At 41.4% G+C, this 14,101-nt stretch overlaps 2 protein-coding genes across 9 annotated transcripts; one reads left to right on the forward strand and one right to left on the reverse strand.

Annotated features, from left to right (window-relative positions):
* The first annotated feature begins 1,590 nt into the window (after positions 1–1,590).
* LOC128454311 (putative ferric-chelate reductase 1) lies at positions 1,591–6,198 on the forward strand. Its single transcript, XM_053437675.1, has 7 exons — positions 1,591–1,811; positions 2,389–2,489; positions 3,008–3,214; positions 4,074–4,184; positions 4,525–4,666; positions 4,933–5,061; positions 5,535–6,198. Exons 2-7 carry the CDS (start codon positions 2,391–2,393, stop codon positions 5,585–5,587), a joined length of 741 nt encoding a protein of 246 aa, XP_053293650.1. The 5' UTR covers positions 1,591–1,811; positions 2,389–2,390; the 3' UTR covers positions 5,588–6,198.
* A 97-nt stretch (positions 6,199–6,295) lies between these two features.
* Positions 6,296–13,310, reverse strand: LOC128454292 (heterogeneous nuclear ribonucleoprotein C). Of its 8 annotated transcripts, none has more exons than XM_053437656.1 (9): positions 13,169–13,310; positions 10,775–10,883; positions 9,024–9,292; positions 8,772–8,805; positions 8,502–8,549; positions 8,239–8,411; positions 7,987–8,103; positions 7,571–7,734; positions 6,296–6,889 (listed from the first exon to the last, which is right to left on the reverse strand). In XM_053437656.1, the coding sequence occupies exons 2-9, from the start codon at positions 10,777–10,779 to the stop codon at positions 6,800–6,802; spliced, it is 900 nt and encodes a 299-aa protein (XP_053293631.1). In that variant the 5' UTR covers positions 10,780–10,883; positions 13,169–13,310; the 3' UTR covers positions 6,296–6,799. The 8 variants fall into 8 exon arrangements, with proteins under 8 accessions (XP_053293631.1, XP_053293630.1, XP_053293628.1 ...); XM_053437655.1 differs by having other exon boundaries at positions 8,502–8,552; XM_053437653.1 differs by having other exon boundaries at positions 7,987–8,100; positions 8,733–8,805.
* Positions 13,311–14,101: the final 791 nt, after the last annotated feature.

A 14,101-nucleotide genomic window follows, 5' to 3' on the forward strand; every position in this document is an offset into this window, starting at 1 on the left:
AAAGGGCTCGACCTCTATACATCACGAATCTTTAATGTGTAATGTATATTTAGTCTCTCTTTCTTAGACCTGCTGACTCGGCCTTTCTTTCCCCAGCGGTGACCACACGCCTCTCGGGGCGCGGCTCTTTTCAAACTGGGCATTTTGATCAAACAGTCCAAACCTACAGAGCAAACACAACGACAACTACGATGTGGAGGCGACGCACAACCCGGCAGTGTGTTTGTTGAGGGAATCACGGAAACCTGTTCTAAAAGAAATGACCCTTATTGTGACGGGAGCTCAGTGAACCCTTCAGCTCAGAGATGTATTTAAAATACGTTTTTTAACCCAGAACCATTCATGTCACCTAAGAAACCTTCAATCTCAATGAATTACTAGTTGTTAGTTATTACTTTTGGAGCAGGTGACCTTCAAGAACACAAAGTCATCCAGAGAAAAGAGGTGTGACCAGTGTGAGGAGAAAATTACTGCTGGAAATTCCCATTTCAAAACCTCAGTAGATCACATGATGTGACCTCATGTGGTGGAACTCGAGTGTAGAGTGAAGTCAATCTGGTTCCGTGATGTGATGGTTCAAATCTCTGTGGAATCAGGAAATCAAGTTGCCCTACCTGCTGGGCTACCAGCCTGGAAACCTGCTGGGCCCAGTAGGTTGCCAAGCAGGAGCCGTTGAGCCTTTGGGCAAGAGCCGACCGATATTTAAAAATAATATATAATAATCAACCGTCATTGTACATATTGGATTGAGTGAAGTTATCCATTATAGTGAATATATTGATTGTGTATTTTCAGTCTAAGAGTAATCTAGTAATCTGCAGCAGCGTTACTACAATTATTTTGTCTTTTTTTACAAGTGTCAAGTTCTTTGTATTAAATTTCATAATGTAAAACAATATTTTGTGATCGCTAAGCAAAGTTATTTTGGGTTTAATAGTGTTTGGGAATATAAATCTCAGAACTAAACCATGTTAATTAATTAAAACAAGTAGAAATCCCAATTCTTTTTCAAATAGAGATTTTCTCCCGGTGTCACAAACGTAGCTGTCGACTTCAGTGTAGAAACTTCTGGTTTAATTCATTCTTCAGTTTCTTCAGGTGTTGACCTGGTTACAAATGTTTCTACAGCACTCGTGACCCCGAACGGAAATGTGATCCGTCTCAGAAGATGTCGAGACTCACAAAGGACTTATTGTGTAGTTTGTTTTCTCTGTTGTTTTTTTTTTTAACTGAGAGAGATTGCCAACACTGATAGATCAAATATTCTCAAAGTGCAACTTCAGGAAACAAATGGAATCTTCTTTACTGGAAGATGTCAATCTAACCTGAGAGTAATGTAATGTAACTTATACTTTTTATCACAGTGTCTTGATCAGGTTACAGTATGCATAAACATCTACAATATGTGCTTCTAACCAGTATAACGTTTTTAATTAGTATAAGTATACAATGGAATTTAAAGTTAAGTTTCACTGTGGATTTCCCAACAGAAGTTCTTTGTGACATCAACATCAAAAAGTTCCAGTAACAATGATGCTGCCAGTTTCCGCCAAGGGAGCACGGACCTGCAGGACTGGTTTTCAGGTGAATTCTTACAGAGCCGCACCTCCTCCAGGATGCTGCATATACCCAGCCTCCTGCCCCATCACCAGCCTCACCACCCACACCACCCACATCACCTACAGCTCCACCACCAGTGCTGACAGCTGCCGATTTACATCTCTCCCCCAGTATCACCACCCTCAGAGGAGCAGAGACACCTGAACCCAGAACAGCTCTTTCACTCTACAGGTCACTTTCACAGCTCAGAGGTAAGTCCCATCAAAGCTTTTTTTTTAAACCTCATCTTTATTTCTGGATTATCCTCAAATCTTTGATTATTGTGAGAGTTATTTTTTACTAGGTGAATTCTAAGGATTAATATTGTGAATATTTTAAAGAAAATGGAAGAAGTTTAGAGATGCAGATTAGAGACATTTACATTTCCTTGGAAGGACAAAACCTGAAATACATATTTTTGTACAGCTGATTAAAAACTGAAATAGTTGTTTTAATTAAGCTTCATTTAATTATCATTATCCCAAGGTATTACAGATACAATTTGAATCCTATTTATTCTTATCTCTCCACAATAGTATTATTTATTTTTGATATAAATAATACTTTATTGTTGATACAAGTAATACTCACTCACATGTGCATATATATTTTATGTTACAAGCCATTAACCAGGAATTTGTGACGTTTTACATGTGAAGTTATTTAATATTTGATAAAGTTATGTAGTTGGAAATAGGCTCAAACCTGCTACTGAGGAAATATCGTTTCAGAAATGTTGATTTTTTTTTTGTGTTGGAAGTTTAAAAATCTTTTTCCTGTCCCTGTTAGAAATGGAAGGAGGTTTCATCCTGTGCTTTGCGGCCGTGATGCTCTTCATGGCCCCGGCTGTCAAAGCCACAGCTCATTTATCATTTGCTAACAACACACAGGTTGGTTTTCATTCCACTTAACGTCAGGGTCGAATCGACCTTTGTACTGTTTACACTAGATGAATATTGTTTAACAACCATATTGAGAGTTTGACCAGCAGGTTCTACTGTTGAATATTTGATTGGACAATAAAATACTCACCAGCTATAGTATCATGTTTATTTTTGGAACTTTACAAATGTCCTCCTTGTTGTGTGTTAACTGAAATTCTTGTTGTGATTCTCTTTGACTCGGCCACCATCATATTTACTCATATAAATCACAAAACATAAAAACGTGGTGTCAGCTAGAACCCCTGACTCACCTCACTGTCCTCTGACGGCTCTGCAGTGAGGAAATAACAGGTTTTAGTCTCAAATGCAAATAACTTCCTTCTCAAAAGTATTTATTAAAATTTCTCAAATGATTTTAATAGTTTTTCACACGATTTCCCAGCGAAAACTCGGACTGAAGCTGTTTTATTTTAGTGACTTGTCCTGTAAGTGAATGTGTGTTTGTGTGTTTGTGTGTCTGCCAGGTGAGCATCACTCGTGCAGGCTGTGGATCCACTAAAGTGTGTGTGGAGACACCAACCGACTGTGATCCTGCAGGAAACGACACCTGCCTGTTTGGCTCTGCGGTGGCCGCCGCCCCAGTGGCTCCCAACGGGGCGGAGGTGACCGTCCAGCTCAGAGGAAACTCAACGGGTTACATCGCACTGGGACTGACTGCTGATGAATCTCAGGTAAAACACACAGAGCACTGGACAGAGCACATTCCTGTTCAATCAGGCTGCAGCAGATTGTATTGGGCTCTTTCCAGACCCACACTGCATCCTTCCAAGTGTCGTCTATAAAAAGGCAAACAAGATATTTTACAATCTACCTTTAGGAGGAAGAACTACATCATATTATGGTTTTTAAACTACTGCATTTCACAAATAAAAACTTTATGGATTCCAAATCAGTGGCAGTATCCTGTAAAAGATCTTCTTCCTCAAATCAACCGCTTCAGATTTACACAGATCAAATAGAGACAACACCCAGGCTGTGATTAAATACCTGAGTTTCATGACACCTGACGGTAAATGACAGAGTGTCGAGTTATATCCTGGTTCCACATCCGGTTCCCATAGAGAGAGAGATACACTCAACCCACACACATGTGAAATATGACCCTGGGACATTTACTAACACAACATGTATTTAATGAGAATGTGAGTCCACACCCCTGCAATCCAGTTCAGGTCGTTACTGTCCAACAATAACAAATTCATTTTTAAATGCTGCTATTTAATCCCTTTTAAAAAGAATACCTTAAAAAAACGTCATCTAAACTTTTAATTGGAAGTATTAATTTCATTTGAAATGTTTTCATGTTGAACTTTTTTACAAATAAATAAATGATTGTACAATAAATTAATTATTTTAATTATGATGTTGTTTCCTTAGAGCTTTGTCAGACCAGTTTCCAACCAGCAGAGTTAGAAACTTGAACCATTGACTCATTTCCAACCTTAACAAAGACGCTTTGTGACACTGGAATTTACTTTTGTCTTCACCAAGAGGAATAACCTGTGTTCTCCTCCTCCTCCTCCTCCTCAGGGAAACACCATGCTTTTCATCTGTGCTCAGAACTCCTCGGACGGCGGGAAGTTCTTCTTCAGAACGATGAAGAGAAACAACACCAGCGAAATGCTCAGTGCAACGGAGACGGTGAGTTCTTACCTGTCCTCCCAAACCGAGGAGGAACCTAATGTGGATCTGAATTATCCTCAATACATGATATGAAACTGGATCAACAGAATGTGAAACACATGCACATAAGGATGGTCACGATTTTTATATATATTACTTGTGTCAAAATGCATTTAGTGTATATTTAACAAACCTATAAATCAGATAACAAAATGATTTCCTGACCTTTCAGACACGGATTTAGTCTCATTTGTCAAATTGTACTGAGATCAACTTACAGGGACTCGAACCAAGAGGTTTCTGTTCGTTTTCATTTGCTCTTAGCTCGTCTGACCTTGATGACACTTTGTCTTTTCAGCCAGTGAAAGAAATCCGAGGTTTGGTGAACGGCAGCCTGATCCAGTGCGAGTTCGTCGTCCCCAATGTGAACGCCAGCACCACCAGGAACACCCAGGACACCAGCTTCAAGGTCCTCCTGGGGTCCGGTCCTGTTACTGGAAGTGAGTGGACACACACACACACACACACACACAAACACTCACAGATTATGTTAAACCATTTTAGTCCCATTTGTAGTTATCAACAGATTGTGTAGAAACCATCTTTACTCTGTTTTGGTCTATTCAAATACAAACATTTGACACAAAGGGATAAAAAAAACAATAGACCAACAATATAATCACTGTTTCACTTTGTATTTCGTTGTTGTACAATAACATGAATGAAATAGTTGCTCCTGTTTCTCACGCTTGGTTCGATTCTTCAGGTATGATTGGTGCGTTCGCCGTCGCCCTTACCAGCGGCGTTCTGAACCTGGCCGACCCGAGTGGGAACGGCACCAACACCACCGTGGCACCCACAACAGCAGGAGCCGGTAGCGTTCTCCACTCATATGGTAAACAACCAACAATCCGCCAGTGACATGTTGACAAACACAACACAACTGACTCCACAATCATGTTCACAACTACAAATCCGATCATCACTCCCTGAGAAAAAAAACTACTCGGTCTAATTTGAATCTAGGGTTGGTTCACAGAGATAAACGTTCTGCCGTGCAGGGTGAGGTTTCTGTTTGTGTCCCCGGCTTTTTAATTCCTTGGTTTCTGATTCCACAGCAACACAATGCAGAACAGAACACAATAGAACCAGATGTACCTGTTAAAGCTGAGCAACACAAAGAACAATCAGTGACTAACCGCAGAAGGTTCCTCAAAGCCAAAAAACAATCCTCAGGTCTTTAAACCACAGGATGATTCATTTGTTTGTTTAGGATGTTTGTTTCTGAACTGAGCTCCAGAGTCAAAGAACAGGAGAGAAGAGTTTAACGAACATTCCCTGACTGACGTCTCCTCTCTTTCTCGACAGCTCTGCTTCTCCTGCTGGGCGTCGTGGCTCTGTCCTTCACACACAGAGCTTGAGTCCAGAGGACGCCCTGTGGCCTGAAGACATCTTGGACGCACAGAGGACAGACGAGGGGACAACTGTACAAATGTTAAACTTAACTTATCGCATTACGTTTTGCACCCGTGTGAAAGTTTGAGTTGTAGCTGCAGCAGAAACAGATGATAGTTCAGAAGGTAGCTGAAGGTGTTTGTGACCAAATCACTTTAATTTCCTGTCCATGACTTGGTGGTGGAAAAATGACTAATTTATAAAAGAATGTTTTTAATGCGTATGGATTTATAGTTTTTATACCTTTAACATTTGATCTTAAGAACACCATTATGTTGCTGCTGTTTGTGCTCGCCCTCATTTAGGATCAGGCCTTTTAGAGAATTGCCAGGTCCACACCTCAGGACCCGGGAGGACTCCACTGTGTGAATATTATTATTAGAAGCTTGATTCTGAATTTTCTTCTGCAACTATGAAAACTAAACTACAGTAAAACTGTTTATTTCTCGGTGGCACCGACCGAACATGATGAAAAGATTCTGATTTGAGAAGTGGACTCTGAATTGTGATTATATGTTTTCAAACTTCATTTAAATCTTTTTTTTTATTTTTTAATAAAAAGTTAATTGATACAAAATGCAGTTTGGTCATTTTCATTTTTAAAGAAACTTTTTCACCCCCTAGAAATCTACAATAAAGTTTGTCGGGGGAAAAAAATGACATGAGGACACAAATCACTTTTAATATTTTATTGCAATTTATTTCTTTACAGTTAAACATAAACGGAATAGTATAAAAAACTGACGTTAACATACAGACACACGAGGTCAAACAAACTCACCGATGAGGACAAACACATGGAACCTAAAAATCGTATATTTCGCAGCTGAAGTTGGGGCCTTGCATTAAGACATGTCCGTCGAGCTGTCGTCTCTGAGAACATTAGGTGTCCATTTGTCTGTCTTCGCCTGAAGACAAGTAACGACTCAGTAAAAACACGAAAACCAAAAACTACAGCTAGCTATTCCTGTGACGGTGAACGAGGACAACTGATGAAAGTAACAAAGAAAAGAAGGAGTCAGTTTCAGGGACAATGGAACAACATCGCGTGTGCACCATGCTTGTGTGTGTGTGTGTGTGTTTGTGTGAGTACACATTTGCCTTTTGTATCTACAATGAGTGTTAAAACAGAGTCTGAGTTCCTATTGGAAGCCGTGCAGCGCTCCACGTGTCGGCGTCTACGAGTCGTCTTCGCCGTTGATACTGTCATCGTCACCTTCCACATGCTCGCCCTCCTCTTCCTCATCGTCGTCATCGTCCCTCTTCGCCTGCACAATGTGTCAATCAAGAGTTAATCCCATTTTAAGATTCAAGACATTTCTCTCTTTATATAATTAAAGAACTATCAACGATGTTTGTTTTGTTGACTGTGTGGTTATTAATTGTTTATTTTGCAACAATACTCTGTATTTGTCCGTGTTTTATGCGTTTTTGATCATTTGGGTTAAGTTCAAAGTTCACGAAGAGACTTAACTGCTCGTCAATTCCATTTACTGTAATTTAAAGGGGACATATCATGAAAATACCACTTTTGTAGTGCTTCTACACGTTAATTTGGGGATCTGGCATGTCTACTGTCCAAAAAACTCTGGAAAAAAACAGGTCAATCTGAGGAGGGCTATTTTAGACAGGGTTAAAGGTCCTGTTTTAAATGATCCTTGTGGTATTTTGACCAAATTATGTTACAGACATTTCATTAAGACCCCAAGGAACCATATCAACTGGTGAAATGGGCATAATATGTCCCCTTTAAAACTAAAACCCTTGACGCTACACAGATGTAATGAGCAGCCAGGTCAGAACTCGTTTGAGCTCATTCCTTCCTGCAGTGAGTTTGATATTAAACCCTAAGAGAATCATTTTTATCTGTAATGTGTGAGCAACGAGGATCCATGAAACCTGAGGCTGCCAACATCAGCAACTTGTTTGGAACCTGGATGGAGTCTCACCTCTTCCTCCAGCATGTCGGCATCCTCGTCCTCATCATCCTCTTCCTCCTCATCTGAGTCGTTCATGTCCTGGCACTCTCTCACCCTCTTCAGCCCGTCCTCCTTCTTGCTGCTCGAGTGAGGTGGTGAGGTCACTTCTCCCGGCTCAGGTTTAATGCTCTTAGCTTCAGCCAAACAGAGAGACACTTTCATAAATGATCTTCTATTAAATTAAATTAAGTTCTAAAAAGCAGCAGGTGCCTCTGTTGATCTGGGGACTGTCTCACTATTAAATTAGACAGATCTTTCTGTACTGCAAATTTTACTAGACAAAATACCTGGTTTAGTACTTGTACATTTTAGAAAATAAGAAAATATTTTTTGCCTGACAGATAAAACATCCACAACCATAAAAACAAACAGAGTTTCCTTCGTACTCGACTTCTTGTGTTGGTCCTTCTCCATGCGCCCCAGAGTCTCCAGCAGGTCGTCCACTTTGCTTTTGATTTGGGTCAGCTCCCGCTTGATGCTCTGCAGCTCATCCACTTTCACTTCAGAGAAATAAGAACAATAAATCTCTATAAGTACAGCTGTGACGCAGCTTCCAGTGAGGGCAGCCGAGCTCCCCATTGCCAACAAGTGATAAACGAGGCTGTGGATAGTGTTGCAGGAAGCAGTGAAACACTCACTTGCTCTGGATGAAGAGATCCTCTGGCTGCTCTTGGAGGAGGAGGAGAAGCTGCTCTTGGTTCGCCGGCTGCTTCCTCCGCTGAGGCTGACCCGCGGGCGCTTGGACGGGATCACAGCCCGCGACAGAGGAGGAGGAGGAGGAGCGGGGACACGGGACGGGTACGAATACATTCTGGGATCAGAGACAACAACAAAAATAGGTCATTTTCATATCGATGTCATCGTTGTGTTTTCTGTTCAAACCAGGAAACGTTTAACTCACCTGTCGTAATAATCTCTCTGAAAGTCGTAGTCGAGGTCAAATGTGGAGCTGCTGTTCAGGAAGAAGAATAAAAAAGTGTCAGGAAGGAAATACGATGACGTGACAGTGTTTATTTCTTTCTATATATATTATATGTATTTTTGGCTGAGGTCTGGCGGTTCGTGTCGGGTGGGTTTTAGCTCTGTGGTGTACCAGCAGTGACAATGTATGTATACGATCATGTCGAGTGACCTGTACATGTCTCCAGCGGAGCGTTTAGTGGTTTTTGACCTTTGTGGTTTGGGTTCTCCGGCCAGGTTGATGTCTGAGGAATCAAAAAAAAGACCAGAAATCATTACATGGCTTAATCTAAAGATCACAGATCAAATATTTAATTTAAACCAAACTCAAAATGCAGAAAAGTTAAACAGGAAAACAATGTGACAGGAGTTTTATCGGCAGTGAATTAAATGTCAGGATGCTGAGGGTGTAAGATCTTTACTTCTCTCTCCAATTTAAAAAAGTTAAAGAATGTTTCCTTACCAAGCACTTGTCCAACTATCATCCTTCCATCCTCTCCAGTGACCGCAGCCCGGGCGTTCCTCTCGTTGGAGAACTGGACGAAGGCGTAGCCCTTGTGGACGGAGCAGCCGACGATCTTTCCGTACTTGGTGAAGAGGGCCTCCACGTCGCCCTTCGTCACCAGCAGGGTGTTGAGGTTGCCGATGAAGACCCTGGAGTTGAGGGAGCGTTGGTCGGTCTTGTTGGTGACGTTGCTGCTGGCCATCAGGCTGGAAGTGGTGGGTGAGCGACTAGTGGGAAGACACACACAGACAGACAGAAAAAGCAAAGATTTAGCAGCGTGCATGAGCAACCTCCACCCGTCTGAACTCCTCCTGTCACGGAGGTGTAGGAGTCTCCAGCTGCAGGGTCTGAGGACCAGGACGACATGATGACCAGGGAAACTAAAGGTTAAATCTGAAGGAGAAAACTGCAGGAGGTTGAGGGACAGTTATTGTTCCAGCAGGAGACACGTGTCCAACATGTCCTTTCTATCTCAGCTGCAAGTAAGAACTATTAAAAAAATAATCAAATTATATTTAATTCGTTGGCAGATTATATATAGAAGCATTTTTTGAGACCTGTTATAAACTCACAGGTCAGACACTGAGTGCAATTCTAACATCTCTAGTCTCCTTAGTGAAAGCAGTGATGTAACATCAGCAGACGAGACTGTCCTCAGTTTATTGGTTCTGGTGATAACCGATGAGGTTTATACCACATTTCATTGTTTGATGACATTACATCTAGTGCCACTGTGTAAATACGTTGAGCTGAAAACTCGGGTTGAACATTAACCTGAACAATAAAGCATCTGGACAACAAGGATCCAACACTTCACACACAACATTCTGTATGGCTCATTTCAAAGACGACTGACACCCCCACTGAAATCCTTATTTCCTATTGTAACTAAAAAAAGACGCATGTTAATGAACTTCTGAGGCAAACGACTCATTTTCAAGAGCTTGAGGATCTGAGTGACCGACACGTGGCCGATAACCACCTGACTGATTGTATGAAACATTAACTGGCTTATTAAGAAACACAGGGCAGGTCAACAGTGTGAACATTATTTACCAAGCAGTGGTTGGGGCTCCTCCCCAGAGATTTTGGTTTAGAGTAAAGAAATTGAACTGGAATTATTCATATATATAATTCATTAACTGAAACTTTGGTAAAGTCTCTTCTCCATGTTTAGAAATTTGTATCATCTGCATTGCAGCACCATTTTATTCCAGTAGAGGACAATGTTTACACACTAACAGAGCCCAGGGTGACATCATTACATGTCTTGTATTGTCAACAAGTGAAAACATGTTTGACAAAAGAATAATCCTGGAACCTGCATCTATCTTTGTTTGAGAAAAGAGAGACTAAAATGAAATATTGTTAAATGCTTGCAGATTACTCTCCTGACGATTGCTGCAGCTGTAATTAATTTACGGTTTTCTAGAGACCAAAAGGTTTAAAGCACCAACATCGTGTAACTTGTTTGTATTCGCTGCCGATTTAAAACCAATATTCTTCTGGCATCGTAGAGCTGAGCAGACAGACTATCTATAGATGAGGGCACGTTACACCCAGGGAACATTGTGACGCTCAGTGGAGCTCAGAGACGTGTGTGAATTTGGAAATGGAGCCTTCATACAGGAAAACATGACAACAGTAGTGGAATAAACAGTACACTCCCCCCCCCAGCCTGACAAGGGGGCTAAACATTCATCACTCACTCCATAGCGTCTGTGTGCAGGGCTGTCGTCTGTCTGATGTTTGACGCTGTGGCCTGGGTTCAGTTTGGGCCGGTGTCTCGACGGTCACCTTCGCCCCTCACGATTTATACTGAGGCGACAGAAAACACACCTCAGTCAAGTGGACAGGGTTATCTTACTCCAAGTCTTACCTGGTTGGGCTGTGTGTGTTTGTGTGTGTCTGTGTGCAGAAGTCAGGGATGAGGCAAACACAAATACACTACTAATACACGAGGGATGCGTCGCCAGGGACAATACCAATACAACTAGACACACAACCTAGAGCCTGAGCCGAACACATGTGCAAGTGCAATATCCCATGATATATACGAGATGTGACATAATACTTGAGATGCACATTTAACACCAAAGAGACCAAACCATTAAGATTTATATGATTAAAGCGTAGAACCTGATATGCTTGTGTTTGTGTATGTGGTTGTAGGTCAGACGGGAGAAGATGAAGCCTTTTAACAGAATCGTGTCAGCCAGGGATAAACTTCAACCACAACTCAAGTTGTGTAAATAATCCTTAAACATTAACGCTACGTCTTTATATCAAAAACTTGACTAAATCATGTTTATATTTGGACAAACAGAGTTAATGCAAACTACTGAAATAACTAACTTTCCTAGATGTCAATTCTTTATGTCGTTATTTCATTTTCCTTTAACGTCGAGGAACGTTAGTGTGGAGGGGCGTCATGTTTTACAGGTTAGGTTTATTTTAAATATGTATTTATATATATATAAATAAATCAAAACTACATGTGGGATGTGAGAACAATATATTTACTGCTGGGATGCAGAATGACTTTATAAGGATGTATTTTTAGTGTCCCCTAGATCTGAAGAATTCATAATGCAATTCATTTTCTATTTCTTACTTACACTGCTCTAAGAAATTACTTGATTAATAGGAACTGCACCCAGATCAGTGGCAGAGAATTGATGGGGAGATTAATCAATACAAGTGTTTGGATGGCTACTGTGAATTGCAGCTCTACAAAAAGCCTCCAGCACTAGTCTTCTAGATGTAATAGTACTGGTTCATAGATGGTCAACATTTCCCCATCAGCCCACAACCACATACAAGTGATACCTGTCCACAGACTCATTGTAAGTGACATTTAAGTGCTTTTAAAAGAGGTTTAAAGGATCTACAGATGTTTGAGAGTATTTTCCACTCATTCTAGTGAAAAAGACTAAATGTGGCTTTGAGGATTTTCTCACATGAGACATTTTCACCCAGCAGAGGAAGCTTGTGAGTTAAGAGGATATTGCTGCTGGCTGAGTTCAAATCAAGGGTCCCAATGATTCATTGGATGTATTGTTCAGCTCTGCTTCCTGAGGGAAGTCAAAATGTCTGCAGTGAACCAGAACCCCTGGTGAGAGTGGATGTGAGGGAGGAGGGGAGGGGGTCGATCAGGACAACACATAAACAGCCATTATTCTCTTTCAGTTTAACAAGGTTTAATTCGTGTTTTTGTTAAGTGTGTGTGCAACGTTCAGCAACAAAACTGGGAAGCCTCCAAAAAAACAAAAACCACAAAAACAAAAACCACTCTTCATCATGGGAGGTGCAAAAAAAAAAGAAGAAAATCTATTCCACATCCAAAACAAACTGAGAGCGAGTCTGGGGGAGGGGGGGGGGGGGGATTCGTGAAAAAATTACCTAAACCATCCACAACACTACCCGCCCTGGAGCCCGACAGCGCCACCACCAGGCTACACAGTGAACCACGGGGCCTCCGCTAGCCGCTGGGGCTCAAAGCCGGCTGGCATGGCTAACGCTAGCCCAGCACACATCGAAAAGCATCGTGAAAAAATACACAGCAATCAAAACCAGTCCCTCTGCTTTGCAAAAATACTAAAAAATATATCAAAACCTGCAAAATGCTGATAAACCGTGCAGCCGATGATAATCTGCGATCGGTCGGGGGGGGGGGGGGGGGGGTTGGGGATCGGGACAAAGCTGCGACTACCACACCAAAAAGAGCCGCTTAGCTAGGTGGCTAGCTGGAGGGCTGGCGAGGAAAAACACCGTCAGTCCCGTCAGAGGAAAAGTCTCCACAACCACCGCTACGAAAAACAAAACGTGAATGAAACCGTCGTCGTGTTTGTTTGTTTGTTTTGTTGCTAAAAAAAACACAAGCAGCGTGCGTGTGTTCTGCGTGTCTCTCTCTCTCTCCCCGGGTTAGCTAAGCTAGCTACCTCGCTAGCTAGCTAACTAGCTCTTGCGTCCTTTGGCAAAACACAGCAACAAAAAAAAATATGGAAAAACACAACAAAAAACCCACCGTGGAACAAAAATCCCAAAAACCAAAAGGAAAAAGGAAGTAAAAATTGAAAAATGTCTCGGGACAAAATACTCACCACGACGTGAACGAGTAAAATGTCTGTCGCTCGGTAAAAGCGGTTAATTAGTTCGGTCCCGTTCGGAGCAGCGGCGGTTCGCCCCCCCTGCGCAGCGAGCTAGCTTTCTTCTAGCCACAGAGCTAACGCGATGCTAAGTGGCGATGGCGCAGCAGCGGGAGGCGGGCGCTGGGTTTGAGTCAAGGGAGCGGTCCGAGGGAGCGGGGTCGCCGAGGCCGCTGGGTGGGACGCGAGATACACCTCTGCTCACGCCGGTGCGACCCGGTGAGTAAAACTCACTCACCCGTTGTTTTGGAAAAGATCCTGCCTCCAGAAACCTTCAGTGATTCGAACCTTGAGTTTCTCTGTTACTACTTTGACTCACATTTACTCTGAGGTGAGGTACTTGTACTTCACCCGAGTATTTTATTTTCATGTCAATAGTCAAATGACTATTTAACTACTTTAAAATCTTTTACAAGACAAAACATAAGAGGAGCTAATAGAACTGAGATGCGTCGTTAATTGATTAAACTACTCAACATTAAAGCTGCAACAATTCGCTCAATAATTGATTTGTAAATTGACAGAAAATTAACCATGAGTAACTTATAATAATGTATTGATCCTCTTTTTGAAAATTATAATCAATTAAGTCATTTTCATGCAAATATGCCTAAACTGTTCATGTCTCAGGCTTATCAAACGTTTTTTATTTTTGATTAATTAAAACATATATTTATTTTTAATAATTTCGAGTTGTGAAGTGTTGAGTCTCTGTACATGATTAACATTTCTCAAAAATGTCAGATTATTTTAAATAAAATAGAAAACACATTTTCTAAATGGAAACCTTTGGATCATAAATAAGCAACAGAAATTTGCCCATTGGTATCTGCTTTTGAAAAAAATGATTATTCAATATTTCAAAATGACTGGATCTTGACATGAAAA

The sequence above is a fragment of the Pleuronectes platessa genome, chromosome 13, assembly GCF_947347685.1.
Source record: "Pleuronectes platessa chromosome 13, fPlePla1.1, whole genome shotgun sequence".
Classification (NCBI taxonomy): Eukaryota; Metazoa; Chordata; class Actinopteri; order Pleuronectiformes; family Pleuronectidae; genus Pleuronectes; species Pleuronectes platessa.